Source organism: Sorex fumeus, unplaced genomic scaffold (genome assembly GCF_029834395.1).
Source record: "Sorex fumeus unplaced genomic scaffold, SorFum_2.1 ptg000151l, whole genome shotgun sequence".
Lineage (NCBI taxonomy): Eukaryota > Metazoa > Chordata > Mammalia > Eulipotyphla > Soricidae > Sorex > Sorex fumeus.
Genome location: NW_026606208.1, coordinates 546,344 through 562,920, shown reverse-complemented (window position 1 = coordinate 562,920; position 16,577 = coordinate 546,344). Strand labels below are relative to the sequence as shown.

At 57.2% G+C, this 16,577-nt stretch overlaps 1 protein-coding gene across 1 annotated transcript in view; it reads left to right on the top strand.

Annotated features, from left to right (window-relative positions):
* CCBE1 (collagen and calcium binding EGF domains 1) overlaps positions 1–16,310 on the top strand; it is a 172,109-nt gene extending 155,799 nt beyond the window's left edge. The window contains exons 5-11 of the mRNA XM_056106970.1: positions 639–791; positions 9,240–9,343; positions 12,297–12,417; positions 13,348–13,487; positions 13,562–13,597; positions 14,073–14,108; positions 15,527–16,310. Of these exons, the coding sequence (XP_055962945.1) occupies positions 639–791; positions 9,240–9,343; positions 12,297–12,417; positions 13,348–13,487; positions 13,562–13,597; positions 14,073–14,108; positions 15,527–15,757 (821 nt within the window). The 3' untranslated portion in view covers positions 15,758–16,310. The remainder of the gene's footprint in view (positions 1–638; positions 792–9,239; positions 9,344–12,296; positions 12,418–13,347; positions 13,488–13,561; positions 13,598–14,072; positions 14,109–15,526) is intronic.
* Positions 16,311–16,577: the final 267 nt, after the last annotated feature.

Genomic DNA, 16,577 nt, shown 5'->3' with positions numbered 1-16,577 from the left:
CCCATTTGAAGAGCCACGAGGCACCTTCCCACTGCTGGTGGGGCCACTGACGAGGCAGAAACCTCCAGGGACTCTGCTCCATTTGGCCTCTTTATGGTGCTGTCCTTTCACTGGAAGGGGCTTCTCCTGGGTCGCACCATGTCCCAGAACACAGAGATGGGAGATGCCAGGAGGCCGGGGAGAGAGTCCCTGCAGAAAGTCCTCACGATCACAAATGTTCCCTGCCTAGGGCACCAGAGAGGCAGGACAGCGGGGAGGGCACTTGTCTTAGACATGGCCTACCTGGTGCCTGCACCCTGCACCCCAGGAGCGATCACTGAACACAGAGCGGGGAGTGAGCCCTCAGCACATCCCCATGTGGTCCCCATAAGGCAAATCCCCAATGTCCCTGCTTCGGTTCCTGGGATTCCTGAGTGCAGCGGGAGTCGGGAGTCGGGGCATCAACCTCGATGGACGCAGCGGGGATCCCAGCACAAGACTGGGGCTCCTTGGGGTTGCGCAGAGAACACCTGGGCACTGGGGGCTCCCAGCAGGCCCTTTCCAGCCGGGTGTCCCCAGTCGGCCCCCCTTCCCACCCTCCTGCGCGCTGGAGGAAATTCTGGGGTGGCCTGAGCATCCCTGCCTCTGGCTCCCCACAGATGTGGACGAGTGCGCAGCCGGCAACGCCTCCCTGTGCGCGCACACTTGCATCAACACGCCGGGCAGCTTCCGCTGCGAGTGTCGGGCTGGGTACGTGCTGGAGGACGGCGGCAGGACGTGCACCCGGGCCGACAGGTACCCCAACGACACTGGTGAGTGACAGCCGGCACCCCCTCACTCAGGCACGCGGGAAGGGGCGACTGCTGGGGATGATATGTGAATGACAGGCCGGAGGGGAGGAGGAAGGCGGGGTGGGGTGGGCAGTGAGGGTCGCGCCCCCCAAGCAGTGCTGGTAGTGTCCAGATGAATCTACGGAAGACCCCCTCCCCCGCACCAGACTACAGCGGGGAAGCACAGTTCAGAGACGCAGCCCAGAGCACTCCCTTGCAGAGCACCCAGCAGCACCCACTGGGTCCCCACTGGCAAGTTGGGGTTTTTCCTTGGAAATCCCCTCCCCAGGTGGGCTGAGAAATCAGGGCCCCAGCAGCGCGCAGGCCTTGTCCGGCCTCTCTCCCCGCTGATCGTGCTGCAGAACCAGCAAGGGCAGAGCCGGCTGGCATCAGAGTAGCCGCCTTTAGCCAAGGTGTCTGGCCGCTGGGCACGCGGACTGCAGGATGCCGCAGTGGCTTATTTAAGGGGGTGACAAAGAAAAACAGGGTAGCTGCCTCCAGCCCTTGCAGCCAGGAGGTGCCAATAGATCCGAGATTCTGGGCTGCCACCACCTCCAGCTAGAGAAAAAGGGCAGGATGCTGGGGGCGCTGGAGCAAGCAGGCCCCGTGGGGCCTCCGGCCAAGCATCAGAAACCAGGAGGTGAGGTGGTAGGAAGCTTCTGGTGCTCAGGAGAGGGGTCTCCTGCTGCCGTGGGAGATTCCACACTGCCAGATTTGGGGGGAGGCCAACACGACACTGATGGCAGCAGTGACCTGGGGCCAGGCACAGCCATCTCACAAGGAGAAAGAATCGAGTCGTGTTGGGAGCTCCAGAGATGAGTCTGTATGAAAATGCCACTGGAGGGGCAGGAGAGTGCAAAGGCTGTGGCTCTGCGTGCAGCTGGGCTGGTCCCATCGGGCTCTGAGCACCCCCAAGGCGTGAGCACTGACCACTAAGTGCGGCCCCCAAACCAGACAGAAGAACAACAAAACCTTAGGGGACCCTGACAGAGTGCGGGACTGTGTAACGCTTTCAGAGTCTGAGGCATGCAGGAAGCCTCGGGAAGATGCCAGAAGCTGGGAGCTGGTTTGGGGGCAGCAAAGCCAACTCAAAGACGTGTGTTCTGAGACCCCTCTTTTGGTTTAGTGTTTGGAAGTAGATCGGGTTTTGGATGGAGATTCTGAGGAAGCGGGGGAGGGAAGAGTAATGTGCTCAAGAGAGAAGGAAGACTTCTCCAGAGAGGAAACAGCCCTGGGACCATCCTAGTGTTAGATAAGAAAGGATCAGGGTGGACATCTCTAGAGGGGGGAGGTGGACCGCAGTGATAGTCCAGCAGGTCGATGCTTCCCTTTCACACTGCCAACCCCGGGTGGATCCCCAGCATCTTCACGTGGTCCCCTAAGCACGAGCAGGAGTGATTCCTGAGTCTAGATCCAGGAATAACCCCTGAGCATCGCCAGGTGTGGCACAAACCCCGCCCCAATAAAAGAGGGTCGATGTGGGTGACAACCAAGCTCAAGTGTCATATGTGCTCCAGGCCCCTCTTGACCTTCAGAATTAAAATGACCTTTCCTGTCCTACACTGCAAAGTGGGGACTGTGGGACTTACCTCTAAACTGATGTGCTTCTCAGGAAAGAAGTGGGATGCCACCATTCTGGCCCCTGGCATTTTCTAGGGCATGCTTTCCCAGATACCAGCGCCAATCCAGTAGGTTCTGATTTTTTGTGGGTTTGGGCTTCCAGCTGTCCTCCACGCCGGCTTTCCTGAGGGCATGGACACCTCAGCCACCTATCTTCACTCTATGTGCCTGGTGACGGTGCTCTGCAACCTCCGGGACTTTGCACCCAATGGGCAGCCCCTGTAATTCCAGGACTGCAGCCTGCAGCAGGTCAGACTGGGGTTCCATGACAGGAAACCCCAAATACCACGGTCAGGCTTGGGTGGTCCCTCATACTGAGCCAGCCCTGGGAATCTGATCTGCTTCCCCTCCCTGAGAGAGGACTTGTTCTTAAACTTTCCCCCAACGCAGTTTGGGTACAAGAGAGCAAGAATCTTAAGTGAGGCCACTTGAGTTTCTAAGCTCCAAAGTTCAGGGAAAATATGAAACATGATCACTCCGATGTACAGCTCTACTTTACAATTGTTTTGAATGTTTTATAGTATCTCTTTCATTGAAAGATGTTTATTTTTAATTAAATCATAGTTACAAAGCTGTTCATGATTGGGTTTGGGTCATACAATGTTCCAACACTAGACCCTTGACCAGTGTATATTTCCCACCATCATTTTCCCTCCTTCCACCCCCACCCCTAGTCTGCCTCTATGGGAGTCACTTTTCTCTGCTCCCCCACCCCCAGCCCACGTTCTCGTTCTCTCTCTCTCTTTCCTTTGGGGCATTATGGTTTGCTCTACAAACCATCACAGTCACGGTCCTCCCGTTGTTCAGCGATTTGCTCGAGCGGACCCAGTAACGTCTCCATCATGAGACTTGTTGTTACTGTGTTTGGCATATCGAGTACGTCACAGGTAGCTTGCCAGGCTCTGCCGTGCGGGCGAGATACTCCTGGTAACTTGCCTGGCTCTCCGAGAGGGGCGGAGGAATCGAACTTGAGTCAGCCATGTTGGCTGCATGCAAGGCAAACACCCTACTGCTGTGCTATCACTCCATACAAACCATAATGAAAAATTATCATGCATGATCCTTTACCTCCTTTCAACACTCAGTTCTTGTCCATAGTCATCGTTTCCCACTATCATTTTCATAGTGGTCCCTTCTCTATCCCAACTGCCCTCTGAAAGACATTTTCTCTTACCCACTGACCACAGACCTTTGCAAAAAGAACAGTAATTCTTCCATGTCGTTTGGAGTCCCGTGAGAGATCTGTGAATGTGGCATCCTTAAGAAGGCTCTCTGGGGCAGGAGCCATAGTACAGAATATAAGGCATTTGCCTTGCATACAACCGACCTGGGTTCTATCCCCAGCATTACATATGGTCCCCTGAGCACCACCAGAAGTAATTCCTGAGTGCAGAGCTAGGAGTAACCCCTGAACATCACTGGTTGTGACCCAAAAAAGCCAAAATAGAAAAGAAGAAGAAGAAGAAGAAGAAGAAGAAGAAGAAGAAGAAGAAGAAGAAGAAGAAGAAGAAGAAGAAGAAGAAGAAGAAGGCTGTGTGCTTGCATGTTTGAGGGATAATGCATTCCTGCACCCACATCTTAAGAATTTGTGTGCATTAAAAAACAGGAGAGGGCATTATAAAACGTTGATGTGGGGGAGGGGTGGGCAGGATTGTGGCACACAGACCTTGCACATGCAAGTTCCTGAGTTCAATCCCCAGCACCTCAGGACCCACCAGGTGTGACCCTTATACAAACAGTTCATTTTGTTGAAACGGGCACTTCCCCCCAAATCCTCATGAAACATCACACAGCAGACATCTGGTCAACCTGCAGGGTAATTGCTGTCATTCCCAGCACAACAGCCAAGGCCCTGCTGCAAGAAGGAGTGAGAACAGGTTTCTTTCTTTGTTTCTTGGGGTCAGTTTTCCTATTCATCAAGGCCTCCCACTGGAGCAGTAAGACCCGCCCGGTTGTCTGAAAATTCTGCTTTCCAGCCTCGTGTCCACTGCAGGCCATGAGCTGCTGAAAGCCTCCCTCGGTGACAAGGCCGCTGCTATTCAGTGGAACAGCAGGAAATGTGCAAACCAGAGGTTGAGAATTCTGCTTCTTACCACCACGCTCCCAGGCATCTCAGAACTCAGTGGTGCCTGTTCCCTCTGCACCACCCATTCATGAACAGAGATGAGTCTATTTTTATTGACAACTGCCAGCCCCTGGGTCACAGACACCTTCCCTGGCTGTGGCATCATGAAGTATTCATTCTTTTTTAATTTAAAACACTCTGTTTATTAGACTATGAAAAATTCTTTTTTTATTGTAAACATTTTTTAAATTTTTTAATTTTTTTTATTTTTAATTAATCACCGTATGGTATAGTTTCAGGCTTACAAACTTTCATGACTATGTTTCAGTCATACAGTGTTCAAGTACCCATCCCTCCACCAGTGCCCATTCTCCACCACCAATGATCCCAGTATCCCTCCTGCCACCTACCCACCCCCCCACCCCTCTCCTTTGAGGCACTTTCCCTTTTACTCTCTCTCTCTCCTTTTGGGTGTTATGATTTGCAATATGGGTACTAAGTGGTCATCATGTTCGGTCCATAGTCTACTTTCAGCACACATCTCCCATCCCAAGCGGGCTCTCCAAGCATCCTTTACTTGGTGGTCCCTTGTCTCTCCCAGCTGCCTTTTCCCCCAGCATGTGAGGCTGGCTTCAAAGCCATGGAGCAATCCTCCTGGTCTTTATCTCTACTATCCTTGGGTGTTATTCCCACATTCTGTTACTTTATATTCCACAAATGAGTGCAGTCATCCTATGTCTGTCCCTCTCTCTCTGACTCATTTCACTTAGCATGATACTCACCATGTCAATCCACTTATATGGAAATTTCATAGCTACATGAAGTATTCTTGACTTGGTATTCCCACGTGTCTCATGAGCTCTATGCTACAGAGGGCTGCACTGGTTTCCCTCCCGCCGGCGGGAGCCAGGGCCACGCAGACATTTGGGCTGAGGAGAGGAACCCACACATAAATGGAAGCCCAGAGACAGGACAGTCACATTTGTGGGCCATGAGGATCGCATCAGATGGGACATGCCGCCGGGAAGGCAGGTGCTGACCTGGGGGTTTGGGTGTGCCAGCAGCAAGTGCCCTGGTGAGTTGCTTTTGTTTCAGGGTTTTGTTCCATGGCAGCTGCAGTGCTGAGGAGAGGTCCCTGTCCCTGATGACTCCCAGGCAGTTAGCTGAGCACTGTCCTGGCGACTCCCTGGTCAGTAGAAGCACATGGACAGGCACGGCCTCCCTTGGGGCCATTTCGACTGTGGAACTAGGGGAGCTCTGAAGACCCCTTAGTCTCATGGTTTGGGGTGCTGGGGCAAAGGGGGGTGAAGTGACACCCAGCACCCCCAGGAGCCCGCCCATAGACCTGGCAGACCTGGGCAGCTTGGCCCCTCCCACCGGAAGCTGACTCATGGACAGACGTGCTGGGGGCAGGGGGCGGAAAGGCATCCATGGAGCCTCACATCTGCCACGTCCCAGGCAGCCCACCAGCTGCATCTGTTGGGGACTAATAAGCCCCGTGCTCCGTGGCGGTTACTTTGTTTTATGGAGGGTGATTATTGAGTGTGGCCAAGACCTTCCCTCAATTTGCTTTTTTATGAGGCCACCTCAACAGGGCTTGGAAGGAGGGACAGGCGGGCCTGCCTGCTCACTGGACCCAGCCAGACTTCAGGAGCAGAGAGCCCCAGACGGGGTTCAGAACCAGGTGTGAATTCCAGGCATTTGCTCTGGCCCCAGGCCAGCTCTCCAGACCTCTTTGTGGCCGCTGCCCACTACTGGGGATTTTAACTTTATTTGCCTTATGCAGGGCCTTGTGGTTGGAGGAAGGGAAGTGCAGGCAGGCTGGGGGCACAAGGTCTGGCCCCAGGGACACTGGCTGCAAGGCAGGACTGCACGGTGGTGCCTCTGGGCGTCTCTTGGGAAACATGTCACTGGAGACCGTTTAGTGACTTCAGGGAGCTCAGGGAGCCCCAATAGGGGGATGAGTTAAAGATGCGCTGTTCCACAGACAGGCGCTCGGGTCTCTGTTTTTCAGCTTGTGTTTACTTTCTGATGACGCAGCACGGCGCCCAGCAGGACTTACAGACAGTTAGAGTGTCAGGGCTGACCAGGTGTTTCTTGTAACCCTCACGCCTGGCTAATCTGCTGGCCAAAACCCGGGAGGCTGGAAAAACTGCTGATATGATCTACCCCCGTGCAGAAGCATCAGGGGAATAGCCACCCGCCACCCTGCGTGGGTACAACAAGAGGCCGTCTGCACAATGGCTCATAAATGCGGACAGACCTCACTCGTGTGCTGCTGGCCATGGGAAGTATGTGGGGAGCATTCTGTCATTCCCGGGGTTTATTAAATATTATTAATGCGGTATGTAAGGAATTCCAACGCTCCGAGTGTGTCCCACATGCCCCCCTGTGGCCGCCTGCTGCCGGTGCAGGCTCTGCTACCGAGTGCCCTGGAGGCGGCTCCGTGAGGCGTCCCTGGACTGCAAACAGGCGAGGCCAGCGACATCAGCCCAGATTTCTCAGTGGATTCTTCCTATTAGACACACGATTATTTCTACTTCTCAGCTGAAGTTCCAGGAGGAGAACTGCAGGGCAGAGGAGCCCGTTTTGGAAGAGAAACCAGCTTCCAGCCTGTTCATGGCCCACGAGAGCACTTTCCAGAGGCTCCTGTTTCAGGGCCACCCACACCTGTGACAACGGGGCCTGTCATAGCACACGAGCACTGGGAAATGTATTGTAGCACACGGATGTGAAACACTGAGACATATTGTAGCACACGGCTCCTATGACACTGAGACATAATTATAGCACACGGCTCCTGTGACTGTGAGGGCCACCACAGCCCATGGCTCCTGGGACACTGAAACATATTGTAGCACACGGCTCCTGTGAACAACGTGAGGGCCACCACAGCACACGGCTCCTGGGACCCTGAAGGGTGCCACAGCACACAGCTCCTGGGACACTGAGACATATTGTAGCACACGGGTCCTGTGACACTGTGAGAAGCGCCATAGCACATGGCTCCTGTGACACTGTGAGGGCCACCACAGCACAATGCTCCTGACACTGTGATACTGCAAGGGGCACCACAGCACACGGCTCTGTGACACTGAGACATATTAAATAGCAGACAGCTCCTGTGACACTGTGAGACACATGGTAGCACATGGTTTTTGTGGCATTGTGAGGGACATCATAGCACACAGCTCCTGTGATATGGTGACACACATCATAGCATATGGCTCCTGTGACACTGTGAGGGCCATTGTAGAACAAGTCTCTTGTGACACTGACACACGTCATAGCACACAGTTCCTGTAACACTGTGAGATATATCATAGCACATGGTTTCTGTGGCATTGTGAGGGACATCATAGCACACAGATCCTGTGATACTGTGACACACATCAAAACATATGGCTCCTGTGACACTGTGAGGGGCATCGTAGTACAAGACTCCTGTGACACTGGCACACGTCATAGTACACAGTTCCTGTAACACTGTGAGACATATCGTAGCACACGGTTTCTGTGGCATTGTGAGGGGCATCATAGCACACAGCTCCTGTGATACTGTGACACACATCATATCATATGGCTCCTGTGACACTGTGAGGGGCGTCTTAGTACAAGAGTCCTGTGACACTGGCACACATCATCGCACACAGTTCCTGTAACACTGTGAGACATATCGTAGCACACAGTTTCTGTGGCATTGTGAGGGGCATCATAGCACACAGCTCCTGTGATACTGTGACACACATCATAGCATATGGCTTCTGTGACACCGTGAGGAGCGTCGTAGTACAAGACTCCTGTGACACTGGCACATGTCATCACACACAGTTCCTGTGACACTATGACACTGGCACACATCATCGCACACAGTTCCTGTGACACTGTGAGACCTGTCACAGCACACACCACTGCTACCATTGGCCCTGACTCTTCATGCTGGATGATGGGGCGTAGTGGTTGGCGGCACCTCTACCCAAGGGAGACACTATTCTAGAAACTCCAGGTGTCATTGAGTCCTGATGCCCGTCCCCACCAATGCTGTCAGAGTCATCAGAAACTGAAGACACAGGCTGAGACTTCCATGTAGAAAGGTCCTAAGTGGCAGAGAGTGGCCGAGATCTGTCTGTGGGAGCTTCAGATGCCTTTTGGAGCAATCACGTTCAGTGTCCTGGTACTTCCTCAAAAGGACAGGGGCCAGTGTTCTCTGGTCAGAGCACAGAGCTCTGCAGAGGGACGGGTGGAGCGCAGTCACCATGTGCTCTTGCTCGGCCCACACACTGCCCCCTGCTGGCATTCTGGTATTAAGTGCTCCCGGAGGTGCCTCTTCCCAGCACAGGGCCATGTCCCTGACCTGCTTCCATCTGTGTGACCCCCACCTACCTGGGCTTTGCTGCCTCCTAACAGCTGGACCCTCAGCGTTGAGGGCTCCCCTGGAGCCCACTGCCTGAGCTGGTGCGCTCAGAGCACAAAAATGAGCCCTTGGGCAAGGGAGGTTTTTCCAGGCTCTGCAGGGGATTAAAAAGTGTCCGGTGTGCATGCCCCACTTGAGACTGGGGGGCTCCATGAGGAGAGCTGGGCCTGGATCCTGGCGGAGCTCCCTGCCTCCCTCATGTGACTTCTGGTGGGCTTCTACATGCACACTGAGAACTGTACAGTCTCCGGGCCCTGCTCTCGCGTGGCCCCTGTCCACTGCCCCTGCTCCCCAAAACTGGTGTCTACTGCGGTCCTGTCTCCTGTCCCAGGGCATGAGGAGAAGTCGGAGAGCGCCGTGAGAGCCGGAACCTGCTGTGCCACCTGCAAGGAGTTCCAGCAGATGAAGCAGACGCTGCTTCAGCTCAAGCAGAAGGTAGGTGCAGAGAGCAGTGCCCCAAGGAGCACAGGGCAGCAGTCTGGGGAAGGACGGAAAGGGAGGGAGAGAAGGGTTGCAGGAAAGGGCTGGAAGGGAGGGACCAGTGGAAGGAGGGACCAATGGAGAGAGGGAACAATGAAGGGAGGGACCACTGGAAGGAAGGACCAGAGGAGGGAAAGAGAAATGATTGGAGGAACCAGTGGATGGAGGGACCAACAGAGGGAGGGCCAATGGAGGGAAGGACCAGTGGAGGGAGGGACCAATGAAGGGAGGGACCAGTGGAAGGAGGGACCAATGGAGGGAGGAACCAATGCAAGAAGGGCCAATGGAGGGCAGGACCAATAAAGAGAGGGACCAATGGAGAAAGAGACCAATAGAGGGAGGGACCAGAGAAGGAAGGGACCAATGGAAGGAAGGGCTAATGGTGATTGGGACCAATAGAGAATGGAGGGAGGGGCCAATGGAGGGAAGGACCAATGGAGATCGGGCCTGAGAGGATGCAGTTCAGGAGGGCTTGCAGAAGCCCACCGGAAGTCATCCTCACCCTTGCAGCAGTATATGTGGCTCCATGCACCAGTGACCCCTTGCTGAGGTGGGTGCAGCAAGACTTGCTCGGGTATTCTGTCCACCCTGTCAGGGCTGGCCCTCAGCAGCAGAAGGGAGGGACTGGACAAGTGGCTGGACAGTGGCCTTCGATTGCCAGCAGACCGGCATGTGACTCCCTGAGTCTGATCCCGACAGCACCCATGTCGCCCTGGGTGGTCCCCAGGGCCACCCCAGCCCGCCAAGCACCCCTGGAAGCCCCTCCTTTAGAGTGACAAAGTCCTTCATGATTGCTAAGGCAGCGGGACTTTCCCATCCTGGACACTGTGTACACTGATTTGCCTACCTCCTTCAGGACTTCCCAAACAAGTGGTCCTTTCTGTGGCAGCTTTGTTGCGTGCCTCCGACAGTGGTCAAGCCACAACCAGACTGTCAGGCACACACTGTCAGAATGTGAGTGTTTCACGCTGTTGGGCCACATCAGCGATGCTCAGTTCACAGTTTCCCAGGCCGCAGGTCAGGCAGGTCAGCTGCTTCTCAGAGTCCTGGAAAGGATGCTCAGGACGATGAAAGACAGATGGCAGCGGCACAGGTCTGTCTGACCGCTGCTGCTCACAGCTCCCGGCGCATCAAAGTGGCGTGTCTGATTCATCCCGTCACGGCTAAGGCCAGAGGGTTAACACGAGATTGGTTCTCTCCATTGAGCAAACACACAGCCGCCCCTAATGAGAACCACAGTGGCCGGGTAGCAGTGGCCACTGTGGGCTGCGCTGAGGGGCACTGGGCACTTGGTGGCACTGCGTTAGCTCAAGCAGAGAACATGCCCAGTGCCCAGTCCCAGTTGCGGCCCAGACAGCATGGGGTCCAGCACGGGCAGCACACAGAGACCTGGTCAGCATAACCACATGAAGGAATGAGGAACAGAAGCATTGTCACCCCTGGCTGGGGGTCTGAGTGTCACTGGTCAGTGCGGAGCTGACCCCGAAGGGGTCTGGGGGAAAGCTGGCCCATTTCACAGACCAGGGCACACAGGGGGACCTTGAGGCCCCAAAGCTGCCCCCCTTTCCCCTGTGGGGTCATCAGTCACCCTGAGGTCTGCAGACCATCTCTGGAGCCCAGGAGGGATCTTCTCCCTGCAGCGCTGTGAGTGACACCAAACCCTACCCGAGTGTCAGGTCCCACACCCACTCACATCTTGGCACTGACCCCTCTATGGTCCCGGAGGCAACGGGGCCGAGGTCATGCTACTGTCCCAGGGCTGTGGGCAGAGCGAAGGAGGGTGACAGGACCCTTAGCTCCGGGTTGTGCTGCAGAAAGAAGCTGGTCTTTCAGGTTCCACATCTCTACACACCAGGGAAGGAAGGAGACTCCCTGTCGTGGGAACTTCCCAGGCCAGCCCAGCCTGATGCCCGTTTCTGAGTCTCCCCGGAGTGGGCACTTCCCAGGGCCAGCTCAGCTGGACCCCATATCTCTGCTCCGCTATCTTCCCTATGCTGCTTCCTGCCTTGGTCTGTTGCTGTCCTGAGTTCTGTCCCCGGGCACTTCTTGTTGGGTCCATCTCTGTCCGTCTCTGTGCCATGAGGTGCCTTTGGCATGCCCGCCCATCTCCACTTCCCTGATCAGGGGTCCTCTGTGGCCGGGAGGTGAGGAAGGACCATCAAAGGGGGTCTCCGGAACATGGAGGAGAGCGACATCTCAGAATGGGCCTCCTCGGAAGCATCCAGGCCGGGTACCCTTGGGGGTGGACATCAGCCCCTCTGGAAAGGGACAGTGTCCATGCACCCGCACACACTATTCTCTCCTCCTCCCGGGCGCGATGTGAACAGCAGTGATGGACAGTGTCCATTTCCCACACTCCATGTGCCAGAGTACCGCCTTTGACCTCATGTGACCCCCCACGCCCAAGTCTCCTTTCCCCTACTCGGCTGACCCAGGAACTTGATCCCTCACCCCCTCTTCCAGGACTCCCCCATTTATGCTTACCATCCTCGATAGACTCTAGGGGGCAGAGTCTTCCTGTGAGCACCTGTCTCCTCCCCTGCTGAGCCCAGAGCATCTAGTGGTGCTAACACCATACCCCGGTTCTACATCCCAAGACTACGGGGTCCTGAAGGTCGGGGACTCCCCACTGGGCCGACTCCAGGACAAAGAGGAACAAACACACTGGGAAGCAGCTTGGCCTCTGTGGGTGCTGGAGGTGTTGGGTCTAGAGAGGTACGAGGTGTCCCTAGGCCCACAGAGGCTTTAGACAAGGCTGGCCATGCGGTCAGCGGTGGACAGTTGCCTCGCAGTGGGAGGCCAGAGACCTGTCCCCTGGACAGCGTTAAGCGGGGAGGGGCCTTTGCGAGGACTCGGGTAGAAGGAATGTCCTACTGGCCGCTGCCTGACCCCTGTCCCCTCTCTGCAGATCTCCCTGCTCCCCAACAGCGCCACCGACCTGGGCAAGTACCTCAGTAGAGACAAGGTGCTGGCCTCCAACGCGTACCTGCCGGGACCCCCTGGCCTGCCAGGGGGGCAGGGGCCCCCTGGTGAGTGTGGGCAAAAGGCCAGCTCCTCCAGGGCAGGGTCGGGGCTCATGTTCCCTGGGAGCTGCCCAGGGTGCCCCACTGTGGGGGGACAAGCAGACACCCAAGCAGGGAGCACCCCATGGGTAAGGGGAGGCCTTGCAGGACTGTCGGAGCGGGCAGTCTCCAAACCCATGTGGAAGAAAACAGCTCTACCTGCCCCACGCGCTTCTGGGGAAATGGCTCTACCTGCCCCTGGATGGGGCTGGGGTGGGGTGACAGAGCCCAGCGTGTCACAGCTGTTAGCTCACAACCTGCCCCGTTTCCCATCTGCCTCACCTGTACTCTCCTTCCCCGGTGATCTGTGAGCACATGTAGACTCTCGAGATTTCAGACTTCCCCCTTTTATGACCTGTAGTACAGCAGGGAGGGCACTTGCCTGGCGTGCAGCCGACCCGGGTTCGATCCCTGGCATAACTAACAGTGTGAGGATAACTAACACCTGTCCTCCTCACAGGGCACTAAAGGGAGTGGGAGTCCCTGTCCTCTTCACAGGACACTGACAGGGTGTGGGGCCCCTTGTCCTCCTCACAGGGCACTGATGGGGTGGGGGGCGCCCGTCCTCCTCACAGGGCACTGACGGAGTGGGGGTCCCTCGTTCTTCTCACAGGGCACTGACAGGGTGGGGGGCCCGTTCTCACAGGGCACTGATGGGGTGAGGGGCCTTTTTCTCCTCACAGGGCACTGAGGGTGTGGGGGGTCCCCATACTCCTCAAAGGGCACTGACAGGGTGAGGGACCCTCGTTCTCCTCACAGGGCACTAATGGGGTATGGGGTCCCCATCCTCCTCACAGGACACTGGTGGGGTGTGGGGGCCTTTTTCTCCTCAAGGACACTGATGGGTGAGGGGTCCCGTCCTCCTCACAGGGCACTGAGGGTTGTGCTTTTTTTCAGGCTCTCCGGGACCTAAAGGGAGCCCCGGCTTCCCCGGGATGCCCGGCCCCCCAGGACAGCCAGGTCCCCGCGGCTCTATGGGCCCCATGGGCCCGTCTCCAGACCTGTCCCACATCAAGCAAGGCCGGAGGGGCCCTGTGGTCAGTACGGGGGTGGGTGGGTGGGTGGGGGCCCGGCCCACATCCTCCCATCTAACGGTGCGTCTCTCTGGCAGGGCCCGCCAGGTGCCCCGGGCAGGCACGGTGCCAAGGTGAGTTTGTCCTGGGCCTCACACACACCCCACCATGGGTAGCAAGTGGAGCTGAGCCCAGGCTACTCAGGCCCCTCGTGCCTCGATGCCAGGAGAAAATGGGAAAAAATCCCTTTTCTCCAAGTCACGAGACAACCATAGTGGAGACAGTGACCACTAGTCAGCCACTCCTGAGCTGCTGGCCCCTCGTGGGCCTCCACAGTCCTTCTCAGGCCCACGGCACCCCGTTGCCCATATGTTGAAGCCGTGCAGAGTGTTTGCTGCCCTCCAGTCCCTACATCCTAGCATGCATCCTCCCAAGTGACCACCCTGGCTCCAGCAATGGGCCTTCTCAGCATGGCTGGGGGGGGGGGGGGTGCTTGGGTTCTCTTGGCAGGCTGGCGTCAGGCTTGCCTCAGTTTCCCAGAGAGCACGGAGCCCTCTGGGGAACAGGAGGGGTAGAGTTCAGGAAACTAACCCCCCTCTTCTGTTTCAGGGAGAGCGAGGGGCGCCGGGGCCCAGGGGCTCTCCGGTAAGTAGCACCCCCGGCTCCCGGCGGCACTGTCCCCAGGGCTGTGGCCCAATAGCCCAGCAGTTGGTGACCTTAGCCAAGCTGGCCCCTCATGGCCCTTACGCACCTGGCCATCCACTCTGTGGGGACAAGGCAGGGCCCTGTAGCAGCCGCTTGGAAACTTCTGAAATTTCATTGTCTGCTCTTCCATGATTCTCTTTCCTTGCCACGTCTGAAGACTCAAACCCCAGCCAGCCCAACAGCACCAGGGGTGGCCCAAAACACAAAAAAGGGAAAAGAGTTATTGAAGAGACAAGAAAGAAATTCGGAGCTGAGAGAGGTGGCCGGGGCGTGGGGAATCCTCCCTCCAGGCATGAGTCCTGGACTCTGTTCCCTGAATCGGGAGGCAGAGGAGGGGAGCGGGCAGAGAAGGGGTCTCATGGCATCAGGCCGGGGCACACCCAGGGGCCAGAACCTCCAATGGGGCCGAGCCTAGCACGCTGCCTGGGACCCATGAGGAGGAATGGGAGTTGGGCGGTGGTGTTGGGGTTCCCTGCCCAGAGCAGACGCCCGCGTGGGAAGAGGGTGTGGGCCTGGGTTTCTGTCCCCACTGGGGCACCCCTGAGCAATTCTGACACTGTCCCCTCCATCCTCCCCTGGAATGAATGAGGTGAGTGGCAGGTGCTGCCCCCCGCAGTGCTCCCAGTGCCCCTCTCCATATCCCTGGAGCTGTGGCGAGGGTCATGCAGCTCTAAGTGCAGCACCCCCTCCACCAAAGCCTCCCCCACACACACACACACTCTCCCAGGCTGAGCTCTGGATGCAGTTTCCTTAGCACAGAACATGGTTCTGGGGTCGGCACGTTAAGTCCCTGCCCAGGGCCTGAGCTGTTCACTCTGTGAGCAGCCCCTTCTCCCCTGCACATCCCCCCCCTGCCCATCTCCTGAATAATAGTTCAGGTCATGGAGCGCACCTGCGGGCTTCCAGCCCTTTCCTGGAGTCGGTCAGAGGCACATTAACAGCTGCCTGGGACCAGTTCCATGCGGGGGGCATGCCCACGGCCCCCATCCTTGCAGTCATTCCCATAACCCCCCTTTCAGGAGCATGTGCGGCCCCCGCCGTGCTCACTTTCAGCCTCACCTGTGAGCCTAGGGATGCAGTTTCCTTAGGACAGGGAGCCCTAGTGAGCGGGGGGTCACAGCTGGGGTGACGGCCCCAGAGACACGGGGGCACGTGCCTCCAGCTCGGATGCAGCAGAGCTGAGATTCATGCCCCACGGGGTCCCCCGACCTCTGGGCCCCTCCACCTCTATGCTCACATCCCAGTCTCGGTTATGCACGCGGTGATGTCAGCCGGAGGTGGGGGACCTTGAGGGGCACGGAGCCCGCTGCCAGGGGGGACCCGGCCAGGGCTCTGACCACTCCCCTGTGTGTGCCCAGGGTCCCCCCGGCTCCTTCGACTTTCTGCTTCTCATGCTGGCCGACATCCGCAACGACATCGCTGAGCTGCAGGAGCGCGTGTACGGGCCCCGCGCTCACACGGCCGATGGCTTCCCCGCGCCTCAGGAATTCTCCAGCTACCCCGAAACCCTGGACCTGGGCTCGGGAGATGCCACGTCACCACGGACCGAGGCCGGAGACGTGGGAGCCCCTGGGGACATTTTCCCGTAGCCCCCCTTACCCCCAAAACACATACACATACACACACCCTATGTCTCCAGGCGGAAGGAGAGTAGCTTCCACCTGCTCTTCAGTGGCTTCAGGAAAGAAGATCCGGTCCGCAGGCTGGGAAAGGATACGGCTGTGTTTCCAGAACCTTCTTCTGCCCGCTGCCTTCATCTCTCCTTCCAGACACTCTTTCAGGCTGGACCCCAGATTTCTCCAGCCACAGTGGGAAGCAGGAAGGGGGTGTCCTTGCAAACTGCCACTAAGGCCAGGGGCGTTTCCACATAGCACCCCTGGAGTCCAGGGCCAAGCGTGCTCCTGGGAAGACCCCTCTGGCCGGGGAGGGCTGGCACCACCCCTTGGGCAGCGCCCTCAATCCTTTCCCCCGCCCCAGGCTCCCCTCCCTGGTCTGACAGTGTTGGGGGTCTCTGCTTTGGCATTAAGTCCCACCGATGGCCGTGGTCTCTGCCACACCCCACTGGGAGCTGTTTCCCACGCAGCCATTTCTGGGCAGTGCCCATGTGACTGTTTCCTTTCCACCCCGTCATCACACACTTCATCAGGGGGGTTGTTGAGAGACAACCTACCACCTGGCCTTGTTGGTGTGTGAGGGTCGCTTTGCTGTCTGTAAGCTGGGAAGGGACCAGGTCTGTGTCTCAGGCCAACAGCCTGCCTGCCTGCCGGCCAGCATGTCCAAGAACAGCACAGGTGTCCACTCTTCCTGACGCCTGCCTCACCCCATCTCTCTCCTCCATCTCTCCCGTCTTTCCTGCCCCGCCTCAGTCTCTCAGACCTTCATGCCGGGGGACTCTCCAAGAGACCCCCA